At 43.8% G+C, this 14,653-nt stretch overlaps 1 protein-coding gene across 1 annotated transcript in view; it reads right to left on the bottom strand.

The window, feature by feature from the left end:
- The window catches only part of cdh12a (cadherin 12a), a 21,141-nt gene extending 9,514 nt beyond the window's left edge, over positions 1-11,627 (bottom strand). Inside the window, exons 1-6 of the mRNA XM_062481306.1 lie at positions 11,478-11,627; positions 7,764-8,469; positions 3,377-3,558; positions 3,098-3,210; positions 1,218-1,337; positions 316-483 (exon numbers count right to left, since the gene is read on the bottom strand). Coding sequence (XP_062337290.1) covers positions 316-483; positions 1,218-1,337; positions 3,098-3,210; positions 3,377-3,558; positions 7,764-8,030 — 850 coding nt within the window. The 5' untranslated portion in view covers positions 8,031-8,469; positions 11,478-11,627. The remainder of the gene's footprint in view (positions 1-315; positions 484-1,217; positions 1,338-3,097; positions 3,211-3,376; positions 3,559-7,763; positions 8,470-11,477) is intronic.
- Positions 11,628-14,653: the final 3,026 nt, after the last annotated feature.

Genomic DNA, 14,653 nt, shown 5'->3' with positions numbered 1-14,653 from the left:
AAAACACCAGAGGATTCACACAGAGAACCTGTTGTCAAACTACTGGTTGGTTTGTTGACTGCATATTGAGCAAACCACTGGACTAGAATAAGACTCTGAATTGATATTCTCCACTGGGCAAAGTATGTACTAAAAAAACAAACACTTGTGTTACAGTATGACATTACAGTAAAACTGTATGTAACCAAAGACAAAAAAACAATTGCTAACACCAATTATCTTGTCTGGTTACTAAAACTTAGCCACATCCTCCCTCTCATAAGCAGTAGTAGGGGTAATAGTACAGTAGTAGTAGTTTATGGGAACATGTCACACTTTTGGAAAACCTGGGTGGGTTGTCATTGACGTCGCTGAGGGTGATGTTGATGGTGGTGGTCCCAGCCAGACCCCCGAGCTGACCTCCCATGTCCTTGGCCTGGAGCAGCACCTGGTACACCTCCCTCACCTCCCTGTCCATGTTGGGCAGGGCTGTCCTGATCACTCCTGGAGGAGAGGCAGGGAGGAGAGGGAGGGAGGGATAGAGTTGATGGTGAGAGAAAGTTTGAGAGAGAGAGAGAGAAAGAGAGAGAGAGAGAAAGAGAGAGAGAGAGAGAGAGAGAGAGAGGGGAGATAGAATGGGGATTAGAATAAGTGCAGAGAAAGAGAGAATGAGAAACAGAGAGAGAGGGAGAGCGATATAGTGGGTGGTGATTAGAGAAAGTGTGAGAGCGAGCGAGAGAGAGAGGGTGGAGAAGAAGAAAGAAAAGATAGAAAAACGATGAGTGGTGACTTTTGTAGAGAATGTTTTCTCTTTGATGTTGCTCCAGGGGATAGAAGGATAGGTGCGTTCAGATCCCTGAATTCATTAAGCCCCGCATTACACATCTGTGTAGGATGTCATAAAAGGAAGACCTTTGACTTGGAGCTAAAGACTAATCAGGCCCCATGTTGCCTCTCCCTGTGCGGATAGCGTTTGATCAGGACTGAGTCTGCAAGATACCGGCAGGTCATACATTGCCAGTGGCAAGGAGGGGAAAAAGACAAGCTTTCAAACCATTTAGTAAACCCTGCAACCAATCACTTACTGACCCCCCAAAAATCTCTGATAAATTTTCACTTGGGACTTTCTTCAGTATATAAATAACAACGATTAACATTGCATTGATTTTGATGCAGTTTGGGAAATGTATGCATTGTTTAACTTGAGGATGTTCCAGTGAGATTGGAGTAAAACACACCCGTTTTTGAGTCCACAGAGAAGTAAGGCTGTCCCTGCAGGATGCTGTAGACTATCTTAGCACTGTTCCCATAGGTTGGGTCATCTGCATCTGTGGCTGTCACCTGGGTTACATAAGTCCCTGCAAAATACACACACAGCAAACATAACAGTTACTTAACCCTTGTGTTATCTTCGGGTCATTCTGACCCATCAGTCATTGTGACCCACCGTCGTATTGCGTCAACTTTACCGCATACAAAAACAAAGTGAAGCATTTTCTTTTAACCGTTGGGCTGTCTCAGACCCCCCACATTGCAAAGGTTAAAATAAAATAATAATTTGTATTTGTATTGGGTAAAATTGGGTAAACACAACGATGGTTCGTTACGAACCTTTGGGTCATGTGACCCGAAGGCAGCACAAGGGTTAAACTATTTGGAGCATTGAAAACTGAAGTAATTAAGTTAAAAAGCATTTTTATATAAATGTGTACATAAATGCCTGAATCACAATAGCTTCCCAGCATTTACATTTACATAGTTTGTGTGAAAAACAAGGACAGAAGTATTTTTGTCCATTCTGTGTCCTGGAGGCAATTTAAGAGATTAGGGGGTAACTGTTAAATAAACTCCAAGTAATCAACCAGCAGATGGGCCAGTGGGCTGAGATTGCCCAAAATACACGTCAAAAACCAGTCTACTGTGCTGAAGAACATCCCAACTGACATATCCTGGCATTCAGAATAACAGGACATACTGCAAGACTTGATAATGTGGCCAGACGGGAAGCAGTTAGCTGGCAAGCTGAGAAGGTGTGATCGATATCTGGAAGAAACTGTTTGTTCTGCTCTCACATCGTGAGATTATTAACCTCAGGAAACCTGTTTGGAAAATAGGTTTTCAGAGCTGATCTCGGTCTACCCACTGTCTTATTGAACCACAACCCACACTATGACCTCCAGGGTATAGTGAAGGTATACTGGTACCTGTCTCACCTCCAGGGTATGGTGAAGGTATACCGGTACCTGTCTCACCTCCAGGGTATAGTGAGGGTATACCGGTACCTGTCTCACCTTCAGGGTATAGTGAAGGTATACCAGTACCTGTCTAACCTCCAGGATAAAGTGAAGGTATACCAGTACCTGTCTCACCTCCAGGGTAAAGTGAAGGTATACCAGTACCTGTCTCACCTCCAGGGTAAAGTGAAGGTATACCGGTACCTGTCTCACCTCCAGGGTATAGTGAGGGTATACCGGTACCTGTCTCACCTTCAGGGTATAGTGAAGGTATACCAGTACCTGTCTAACCTCCAGGATAAAGTGAAGGTATACCAGTACCTGTCTCACCTCCAGGGTAAAGTGAAGGTATACCGGTACCTGTCTCACCTCCAGGGTATAGTGAGGGTATACCGGTACCTGTCTCACCTTCAGGGTATAGTGAAGGTATACCAGTACCTGTCTAACCTCCAGGATAAAGTGAAGGTATACCAGTAACTGTCTCACCTCCAGGGTATAGTGAAGGTATACCGGTACCTGTCTCACCTCCAGGGTATAGTGAAGGTATACCAGTACCTGTCTACCCTCCAGGGTAAAGTGAAGGTATACCAGTACCTGTCTAACCTCCAGAGTAAAGTGAAAGTATACCAGTACCTGTCTAACCTCCAGGGTAAAGTGAATCTATTGGTGTTTTATTTACATTTAGTCATTTAGCAGACGCTCTTATCCAGAGCGACTTACAGTAAGTACAGGGACATTCTCCCTGAGGCAAGTAGGGTGAGGTGCCTTGCCCAAGGACACAATGTCGTTTTTGGCACGGCTGGGAATCGAACCAACAACCTTCTGATTACTAGCCCGACTCCCTAACCGCTCAGCCATCTGACCCCTATTATTGAATGTTTTACCTGCAGGAGACATCTCAGGGACGCTGGCTGTATAGGGGCCCTCAAGGAACCGGGGCTCATTGTCGTTAATGTCCTGGACCTTGATGATAAACTCTGACTCCGGCTCCAATGGTCTGCAATTAATTAAACGATTAATCAAACTGTCATATCTTGTTTTCTCAGCCAACCATGAATTTATCAATAAACCCTCATTTGCACTCAAAAAAACACACAAAGGGCTTTTCAGAGAACCTGTCCTGCACGGTTTGTGAGTTCTGGGTATCCAGATTCTGTTCTGACCTGCCAGAGAGCAGGTCCACAGCCTGGGCTCGGAGAGTGTAGTAGGACTTCTCCTCCCGGTCCAGACCCACCAGAGCGTGGATGTCTCCTGTGGTCTGGTCTATGGTGAAGATGGAGCCAGCTCCCTCTCCTGACAGGGTGTACTTCACCTCACTGTCACCCCTGTCCAGGTCAGTGTGGAGCTGAGGAGGAACACAGGGTTGGTCAAGAGTGGGCCAGTCAAGACAACCATATGTCACGAGTGCATGGATATCCAGTATTGACTGATTTGGTTGGTTAGTGTACAAAACATAACATACCTATTACTGTAAGTGCAATTGACAAATGTGTCAACTGTATGATCAGTTTGTACTTTACATACATCATGACCAGTCCTATGAAGTACTTTGGAAAAAACTGAAAGGCAGGTTTGAAGCAGCTCTTACCTTTGAACCCATGCATCGCAGGTTCAAAATAAGCCTTTTTATAACCCTAACCAGTCTGTGGGTCGTGTCTCAACTTAATGCTGTCTTCCCAATTAAAATGGGACTGACAAACATGAGCTGTTTCATAATACAGAAAATACAAAATATATGTAAGAGTTTAGTTTTTTGTTTAGCACAGACACTGGATAAAAACAATAACATTGTTATATTATTATTAAGAAGTTTAGGAGGCAAGTCATGCAGTAAACATTTGAAAGATAATATGTAGGCAGTTTGTTCTGCCACTGTTATGCAATACAACAAAGCTTTACAGCTTTGTGTCGGGGAAGCATTTGTCCATCTTAGTTATGCAAGGATACACAGACTAGTAATAAAAAATATACATGTACGTCATGCACTAAATTGAGCACAGTTTGCTTGTCAATATTTTATTCAACATCTAGATGCCACTCTTCCATGTCCTTGTGTATTTCGGTAGATTCACTGTGAATAATACTCTTTTAGCAGAATTTACTGTAACATAAACATAATCTGACTGAGGTCATGAAGCGTCTACTGAGCTGGACAGAGATTTAGGGTTTAATTACATCATTTGATTTCCCTGTACATAACCCCTGATATGTGGAAGCCTGTAAGACAGATTCAGTTGTATTTTGGCAAAAGAAAAATAATTATTAAATGAAAAAATTAATACCAAAACGTTTTAGCACACTGTTGTTCACAGAAAATATGTTGGGAATCAAAACCCTTTTCCAGAGTCACTAGGAACACATTTTACTGTACCACACTGTAGGGCCCTGTACCACACAGTTAATTAAGAAGGAAATGACAGTATCAGCTCTCTGTGGCTTATCACATGAAGAGATTCATTACTTAGGATGGGTGGCAGGGGTCAGGTATTAACTTCCTGGTAATCCATTAACCACAACATAAACCAGCCACAGCACAAATAACATCATAGAGACTTATACCATAAAAACCCTTTTAGGAGATTAATGGTTTATTTGTCTACAGTAAAATGCCAGTGAAGAAAATGTGATTTAATTTAATCGGATAGAGAAATATACTGTATAACATCTTATATTGCGTCTGAGATTGTTTGCCAGGTCATTCACCTCACATGTTAACCATTTGACAATAGGGTTTAGTCAAAGGTGTCTATGTGCATACTGAATGTGAGTGTGTTTGTGTGTGTGTGTGTTTATGTGTATGTGAAAGAGAGTGAGAGAAAAGAGAGTGTGCAACTCAAACATTACTTATGATCTGAGAACTGTCAAGCATTTGGGGGAATAAATTAAATAATTATAAAAAGATAATCTGGCATCATGTCATGCAGACTCGCTCCCCCAGGACACTCAAATGTGTCTGTAAAGGTCATAGACATAGCTAATGGGGCCAGCATGATGATCCATTCTCTCTAAAGGGCATGAAAAGTGTGCTTTCTTCTGGACCTGATTGAAACAAATGACGACAGGTACAGTAGGTGATGCATTATTACAACATTCACAGTAGAGGCTGTGCAGAGACAATGTTAAAGTTCACGCTCTCCTTCCTGACTCAGAGCCAGATATGATGCTGCAGGAGCTGGACTTCAATTATTCGGCAAAATTGAGTCATACTTTGCAACATTCCAATCTACCCTGGCCTGTTGTCTTTGCAGTCTATCCTTTCAAAGTGCACATCATTAATTATAGGCCGGAAGTTTCAGTCTGGACAATTATTGTTTGTGTGAATCCAGAATGTGGTAGAGACAGTGTTTGACTGGAGAATAGTAGTGACTATTAATGGACATGGCAACTCCCCATAGATGCTGAATTATTTTTCTTGTGGTGGTAAGCAGAGTTAAATTCTTGCTGTGTGACTCTCACAGCAGTCCATCTGGGTCTTTAGACAGTACATTTCCAAATTAATAATTCATGGTGCAAGCCAAATAGAGCATTCATGTGTGGCTATTGAGTCATGGTGCAGCGATTATTTCTTCTCCAAATGTTGTTGTTAAGGTGTGCAAGGTCATGGAAGAGAAAATGCAGTTGGCTTGAAAGTAGTCTCATCCAATTCACTGGGATGTCGGGCTTTCGTTCTGTTCTCTGCTGTCCCTTAATGTTTCATTGATTTAGTCACTTTAAGGTTTGACGGTATCGTAACTTTTGGTAAAGATTTTCACCACATTAAGTCTCCCCTGCTGAACTATGCCAACAAAATCTTACAGTTTCTCTATGGTTTTAACTTGATCCCAAAGAGAAGGTTTTAGTTTATCAGATAGCAGTTAGTAGTAAAGAATAGAAGTTGACTGCACCAAAGGTTGAAACCATGATAACATAACTAATAATAACAACAGTTATGTTAAAATCAAAACAAATAACCTTGAAAGCTGTGCATAAATAATCTCCTTATGCTTGCCATTGCAATTGATACCACTATACTACAACTGATACTGTTACAGCTAATGGCCGAGCTTGCTGCAGACCGACTAGCTTGGCTCTGAGAGGGATTCCATGACCTAAGGTCACAGTCCTTGGTGCCAGATTTCTCTCTGTGTTGGCTTTTCCAAACCTCCACCCCCCACCATCCACCAAGTGATAATCAAGGCCTGATCCTTCGCACTCCCTGCATTAGTAACAGCAGATTAATCAGTAGCTACTCTATGGGCAAGGTTCCATCCTGGCACTTCTCCTCTTTTGAAAAATGTCTCCTCTTTTTCTCCTTCTCCTCTCTTTTGTCTCTTCTTTCTTTTTTCCTTTCTCTCTCTCTCTCTCTCTCTCTCTCTCTCTCTCTCTTCTCATCTCTCTCTCTCTCTCTCTCTCTCTCTCTCTCTCTCTCTCTCTCTCTCTCTCTCTCTCTCTCCCTCTCTCTCTCCCTCTCTCTCTCCACTCTCTCTCTCTCTCTCTCTCTCCTCTCTCTCTCTCTCTCTCTCTCTCTCTCTCTCTCTCTCTCTCTCTCTCTCTCTCTCTCTCTCTCTCTTCTTTGCCCTCTCTCACTCCCTTTCTCTCTCTCTCTCTCTCTCCTCTCTCTCTCTCCTCTCTCTCTCTCTCTCTCTCTCTCTCTCTCTCTCTCTCTCTCTCTCTTTGCCCCTCTCTCACTCCCTTTCTCTCTCTCCCTCCCTCCCTCTCTCTCTCTTTGCCCCTCTCTCACTCCCTTTCCCCATCTCTCTCACTCTCTCTGAATCACAGGGTATTAGCATTGCCCAGCCAAAGTATCTGTCAATGTGTTTATGGGAGGTGAGCGTCCCTCATCTCTCAGCCAACGGCAGACATCTGTCATGAGTATGGCTCACAACCAGTGATTGACTTGGCACCATGAGGGAAACGGTCACACAGACCAGCCAGCTTCTCTCACAGTGAGACCTTGTGAATGCCGATTTTGAGCTTTCTGACACCTTTTCCTCATCTCCGTCAATGGTGATGCAGTGAATCAGAAAGAACGATCTCACCTAGGTCCCTGTAGAGCAGTAAAGTGTTGCGTCAGGTGTAGAATGTATTTTTCATTGCTCCGTCGGAAGTCATTCTGCAGCAGACTTTACCTTTGATGCCACAATCACTGCAATTGCCTTCTTTCAATGATTAATTCATTACTGAAAACACCAGTTCATTCTTGAAACAGCCAATAGAGACTTTATACAAAGCAGAGACCCTTTGAAGTCCTCCTCAGGGTGACCTCTGACCCTAAGCTGTGATCAATAGACTGAGGAAGAAGTCAAAGAAAGGTTGTTTTCATTTGTTAAAGGATGGACTCCTCACAAGGCTTTCTTTTATGCATACTCCTTTAGTACCTAACCCAAGAATGGGCTGTAGATGTTGGTTTACACTGCACCTTTTCTGACTGTAAAATTGTAATTGCATGGCTTTTGGATCAATCCATCCCCTCTGCTAACTTTGCCTTTTGGCCCCTTCTTCAGTACATCTTCCAGACATTCTAAAGCTATGTCATTTTAAATTGCCTGGAAGCTCTACAGAACGTCTTACCTTGCCAATGTACTGTGGTTCAGAGCCCATGTATTCCTCCAGGACAAAGAACTGGTTCCACACCCATCCTCTCTTCACCCTCTGAACCCCCGAGCCCTTATGCATCCTCCATCCTGCCCTACCTCTAAGTCCAGCCCCGCCTCTGTGCCTGAGTGCTGCCTGCCCCAGACGGTCCCCGCCCATTCTACTCTGGGACTGGAGGGCAGGCAGGACTCCCTGGTCGAGGAGAAAGCAGAAGAGCAGCAGCAGGCGGCTCCTCGGGAGCATTGGGGAGGAGGGTCTGTACAGAGGTTGGATGGGTCTGTGGTGAACTCCAGGAGAACCCTGAATGTTTCGACCGCGGGAGCCGTTCTCAGATCAGTCTTTCAATGGGAACAAGCAGGTCCCAGAGGATACGGCTCGTCCTGTAAGATCCCGTGTTTATTCTGTTGAACAGCCCTCATCAGGGGGTATACCAGATATCTGGGAACTCCCAGTGATATGAAAGAGGTCTTGAGTTGTAGACAGAAGATCCGGCTTGCTGAAGATCCCAAAAAGATAGTTGGTTGTAGCTACAAAAAGCCTGTATGATCTGAGCAGCTGGGCAGGTATGGAAAGGTTGGTTCTGAGGCAGGAGACTGTCCAGTACGTAGTTGGCATCTGGACTGGATGAAGATGTGGACTGGATGACTTTTCTCAGTCACTCATCTCCTCCCCCCTCCTTCACCTGATGGATAGTTGGAACAATAGAGTTACTATACAGTACATAGCTATTTAGGTATGCCTATTTTACAAAAACACACTATTTAGTTATACCACTTTACAAAAACAGCACAGCACCAACACAGCACAATTTACTGCCTTTTCACCCTGTGACAGAAGTTGTGTAATCGTTGGATTCTCAAGTTTCCCAATCTTTACGGATCACCAAGAATCATCCTTTCCACATCCATACCCTCCAGATTTCAAAGTTCGAATCTAGCTCATAATGCACTTCCTATGTCTGTCCAGCCAGCCTTGACAGAGGCTCACAGGGAGGATTTCACAGAGCATGGTTCTGAGGAGAGGAGACGAGGGGGGCGTGCTTGTCCAGGCTTCCAGGAGCTCACCATGCCTTGGGGCGGGAGGTAACCACAGCACTGGCTCATTTATTAGTGAAGCGGCAGAGTCCGAATCACAGGGAAGATCAGGACTTCATGAATAAAACAGATACCTAAAGATATAGGAAGTGATTTACAGTAAAGTCAAGCTTTTTTGGGGGCACGAAACCAGCACTGTAGAATGGTAACAGAACCAAGTAAACTGTCTAAATTAGAGTGTTACACATGGCAGTAATTTGGTTCTAACTACCCCATCGTAAGCCATGAAGTCTTGTCTGTGTTGCCCTGTGGGAGACCACGGGTTACTGGCCCACAGGTTCCATCTGTTCAGTGAAGAGACGGATGATGAATGTGTACAGCCACTCATCCAGCCCCAGCGCCCCTCATCCCATCATCCGTCTTTACTTCTACCCCCCCCCCCCACACACACACACACACACCAAATCTGCTTCTACCAACACGTTTATTTTTAGCATCAGGTTAACACACGTCTATGCAGGCACACAAACACTCCCAGACACTTGTGCGCTGTTCTGTTTGTCTTGTGTCTGCATTGCCCCTGGGTCTGAGTGCGCGGTGTACTGATACTGCATGCTGAGATGTGATTAGGGCAAATTATGGGGTTGAAGGAACCCCCATAGTACTTCGTAGGCCACCTTCTATAGTACTGCTGTTTGTTGCCTGGAGCAACAAACAGCAGTACTATAGAAGGTGGCCCATTGACTGGCCTGGCAGTTCGACCCATATCGATGTTGGATTACCCAATGAGTTTTTCTTTCTCTATTTTTAGGCAGATATAGAAATATTCAGTGGAATAAATGCCATAGAATATGTTATTGCCTTTTCAGTGTTTTTTCACCTCTCGTCTCTGCTGTTGCACATGCTAATGTGCAAGGTGTCTGACTTCATAGGAGGAGGCTGATGCTAACTGCCAACTGTCAACATTTTTCAAGATGGAAACCTTGGAAACATCTGTGAAACAAAGACAAGTTCTATGAAAGAATTGGCAGGTGTTTTAATGATTTTCAAAGGGGATGCAGGGGATGCATTGTGTGTAAAGAGTGCTAAAGAATAGCAAATTGTTTGTGTGTACTTGTTCGTATATATGCATGTGTGTGCATGCATACTGTATGTGAAAGTTGACTGACAAAATGTGGAAAACAAGTGTTCACTCTCCTGCTCACCACTCACATCTTGCATAAACATGTGATTTGTAAACCACTTCTAAACCACAAAAATCACGCTTAAAGTCTCCCACAACGTCACTGTGAGTTATGACCAAGGAAGCAGAACATTGATTGAGAAAATATTTATGAAGAAAATGTTACATTTCTTGCCTAACATTATGTTTTTCATTTTATTTTGCTAAATGTTTCTAACATGATTGACTGTCCAATGGGAAAGTGCCTTGTCTTACTGTCAAGCAATGCACAGTGTTTGTCTTTAGGTAAAATACATGCGCTGACATTCAAGCACACATCACATTCAACCATGTAGATCCACTCACATACGGTCTTTGGCAAATCCCTTAAAACACTGTGGTCATCAATCTCACTGTGAGGTAGAACACTCCGTGTCCCAGCTAAGGCACATTGTGGTGAGATCTCCAGTGCAAAAATATTTCTCAACCATCTATCTGACATCTAAAGTATATCCAAGTATATCTCCAGCTTCTTCGGACTGTGCTGACACAGTGTGTTAAAGTAATTCCCAGGCTCTCCAATGTGGATAAAACAAATCATCCACATGGCCAACACTTGCGGTGAGTCACCCCTCCTCTCCCCGAGTCCCAAACTGACCTGGAATCAAAATCTACGATCTGGATCCACCTGATCTTAATCATATTATTAACACGCTAGATCACTGTATGTGCCAGGTAAGACAGCCTATGCACAAGACAATGGTCCGGTACTGAACTGGTAGATATTATCATATGTGCAGCAACCACTCACGCCATAATGTTGAGAGTTAAACTATTGCCAAAGGATTAAGCTGCCTCTTATCATATGGAACACATCTTTCTCACATGTCCGAGTGACATGTTATGTTATTATATTTCTATATGAGAATGATGGCAGATTGTGATGCTCTACACAGGGAGATAAAAGCATGGAGCTGGAGGACTGTATGTGAGCGCACAGTCTATTCCTTCTTCATGGAAGCCCATTTCATCCCTCTCAATCTAATCTCACTTTGGTTGTAGGAGAGCAGTGTGCCAAACCGCATGTTCTCAAGGCAAAAGCAATAAGATTACCCTTTAATCTCGTGTGGCTACTACATATGCACTGTACGACTTCATTTGGCTGAGAATAGTTGACGGATATTACAGGACATGCTGGCTAGTGACACATCATCACCCAGAACACTTATCATGTGTTCACTCACATTTCATTCCCAATTTCAACGACTTTCATGTAGCCAAACGTAAAAACCTTACAAAACCTTACTAAAATGATACATTTTTGTAATGAATAAATAAATAATCATCAGACATTATTCATATTTTTGTCATGGTCAAAATCACAATGAATTGTAATTGAATATTACTCAAGTTAACTCAACAACATTGACACATCCATCCCTATGTTAACAGACAGTAAAGAAGCATGCATTAGTAATGGACAGTAACACATACCTGGACTGATCCGCCCATCTTAAAGCCGATGCTGATGTTGTTGTCATGACCAGATTAATCTAAACATATGAGGGCAAAAACTATGCAGCTCCCCACTGAGCAAAGAACACACTTGCAGCCCCGTAAACACATTCTCTCTCTCTCCTTCTCTCCTCTTTCCTCTCTCCTGCTTCCACTCTCTCCCACTTCAGTGTCCCTCCTTACCCTCCCTCTCTCTCTATGAGTCCTCCCTCCTCCCTTCTGTATCTCTCTCTCCCTCCTCCCTGCGGATCTCTCATTCGCACTCTCTCTCTCTCTGCTCTCTCTCGCTGGCGCACTCTCTCGCTCTATGCCCTCCTCCCTCTGCCCCCACTTCTCTCTTTCCTTTCCCTCTTTCTTCCCTTCTTTGCCCTCCAAGAGTTTAGACAGAGAGAGAGCAGCAGCAGTAGACTGCCTTACTTTCAGCAGTGTCTTTAAAGCGAGTGCAGCTCTCTGATGTCTCTCCAACTCTCCCCCATATGCTGATGCACAGTAGTGGAGGTAGGTGTCAGAAAATCCCCTAAGGTCCTCATGAAGGCAGAGCATGCAAACACACACGCGCAAACAACACAACACATGCACTCCAATGTAACACACACTCGGCAAATCCTCGACAAGCAACCAGTGCAGCCATTGGCTGCTAAAATGCAGTCAGACTGGTTCTTTTGGTCGTCAAAAGGAAAGGTTATCCAATTTTGGTAAATTCTAAATTATTTTGAAGTTCATGCAATTCAATGTGTGTGTGTGTTTCTTTAAGTATAGGAGGCCACAGGCTCATTATGAAGAGTGTATGAAGCCTAGGGAGAATGATAGATTAGCGGAGCTCTCACATGTGTGCACTTCATCTAATTCCTAATAGAAAATGTTCGGGCTCTTGCATTTTTGATAGCTTCTGATGGATGAATGTCCTTCGTTACGAGGCTGACCTATTTAGCAATACGAATGTTCCTTACTTCTCTTCCAGTCTGCCTCTTTCACTCTTGGTTTTTCTACAGAGAGTGGACAGTCCACTTTTTGGAGAGTTCTGACCAGGATGATCGAATGGTTTCATCCCAAGTATCTAGTTCTAGCACCGTGAACCTTTTGTCTCAGGGTGTAGGAGTGAGGTCACATGTCAGACATGCCCCGTGTCCCGTGTCACTGTGAGAACCATCTGGTCATTGTTATTGTTTATCCGTCATGTCATGGTATTTGTCTCTTTTATATCTATTTTGAATCACTGATCCAAATAAAACACCCTGTTCCCAAACAGTCTTGAACACTGTAGCTATGTCCAGTAGCACAGTGTCTCTCATCATGTTCATCATGGTCTGTTTCATGTATTATAGCTGATGTAAAATCCCCCCCCACACCTTCACCACACCCATCTGAAGCATTAGTGGAATATCCTGCTACAGGATCTTCGTCATAGAAACCAAATTAAAAGCTCCCAGTACTGTAGCTAAGCCACAACACCAGCACGCTATCCTGCTAAAGTCAGACACTTTATCTGTTTGCCTTTTCTCTGAACTTGGTCTTCATTTTATTGTATCTTCTTGTCAACGTGTGCCTGTGTGTAGGTATGTGCGTGTGTGCATGTGTATATTTGTGTGTGTGTCCTTGATCAACCACGCACAGATGGCATGGCGTGCCCCCTCAGAGACAAGACTTAATCCTCCTAACACATGGTGGGATGAGTGTGTGTGCGTGTGTGTGTGTGTGTGTGTGTGAGAAATGTTACAGGAGTGCTCTGACACATTGGCCCCCCCACACCCCTGAAAGATCTCTTCAATTCATTTATTCACATTTGTTATGAATGATGGTTTAAATATAGAATATACAGGTGGTCCGGTTAAATTAGACAGGATGCTTACTGGGTGGAAAATATTCTTTAATCTATCAGTATGTCAGTTTGCAGCAGCTCTTTATCTTTCTTTTTTAATTGGCATTCTTTTTTTCAATCAACCCCCTCCCCCCCATATGTCCAGTGTATTGGCAATCATGAGGGCAAGTAGACACAATGTCTAAGTCCGTCTCAGCACTTATCAGTGGCCTCTTCCTGCTCGCTATCTAAGCCTAGCTGTCACTACTGTATCTTTGAGTCAACTAAAGGTGTCTCAACAAACAGAGTTGATTGGCCCCAGGTTGATGTTGATTGGCCCCAGAATTACGTTGAAGGATTTGTCCTTCTGGGAAACATGCTTAGTACCCAACTGAATAATAAAAACTGCTTATGTTCCCTAACTGTTACAGATTTGCATGTTATTGTGACAGATGCCATGGTGGTCATGACGGAGATAATCCACCACAGGACAGAACACAACACTTTATAATACAACCCCAATTCTGACTGTTGGGCTTTAGAAACAGCCTAAGAGTGTATTTGAGGGTTTATGTGTCTGTCTGTGTGTGTGTGTGTGTGTCTGTGTGTGTTTGTCAGCATCTGCATGCTGTGCGTGTACTTGTATCGTGTGTGTTTGTCTATGTGTGTGCGTGTGTATGTGTGTACCCGTGGTTGTGTCGGTATGTTCGTGTGTGTGCTCTTGTGTGTTCCGTCTTCCATTTCCTTGGAGGTTCACTATTCTTCTTGTTCTCTACCTTCATTCTATGTTTTTCATCTTCCCCTTGACCTGGGTGGGCTTCCCACTGCTTCCAGCTCTGAGAACAGATCGATAGAGCCTCTCCCTTGGTATTGTGAAGTGCTGCCTGGGGGTTGTACCACAGAAACACACTTCCTTTTCATGAACCATTCATGGTGCGCGTCCACTGGTTGTTTAAAAAGTGTTCCCTTCACGATGCGAGAAAGCAAACTCGCGTTTGTTTGTTTTGAAGTGCAAAATCGGATCATAGAGGTTTGAGAAATGCAATTTGGTGCCTGTGCACATGTGTGTGTGTGTGTGTGAATAGTTTTGTGCGTGTCCAGTTTGTGTGTGTTAAACCTGACTGGTGTGTGTGAGCAGGCCAGATGGTGTGGAGGTCTTTCGGAGGCGTGTCCCATCCAGGCCCCAGGTCAGGGGGAGTTAACTGATTCCTGGAGGGGGGAGGGGATTTGGACTGACCTGCTTCTGTTGGACACACAGAAGCAGTTCTCTCCTGGAAAAACACGATCACAAAAAGAGACCAGGCCAAAATGTCCCCTGACAAAGGACAAAAGACTAACAACGACAATGTAGAACCGA

The sequence above is a fragment of the Osmerus eperlanus genome, chromosome 16 (assembly GCF_963692335.1).
Source record: "Osmerus eperlanus chromosome 16, fOsmEpe2.1, whole genome shotgun sequence".
NCBI classification, from domain to species: Eukaryota; Metazoa; Chordata; class Actinopteri; order Osmeriformes; family Osmeridae; genus Osmerus; species Osmerus eperlanus.
The sequence above is the reverse complement of the archived record's forward strand: the minus strand, read 5'-3'. Positions and strand labels throughout refer to the sequence as shown.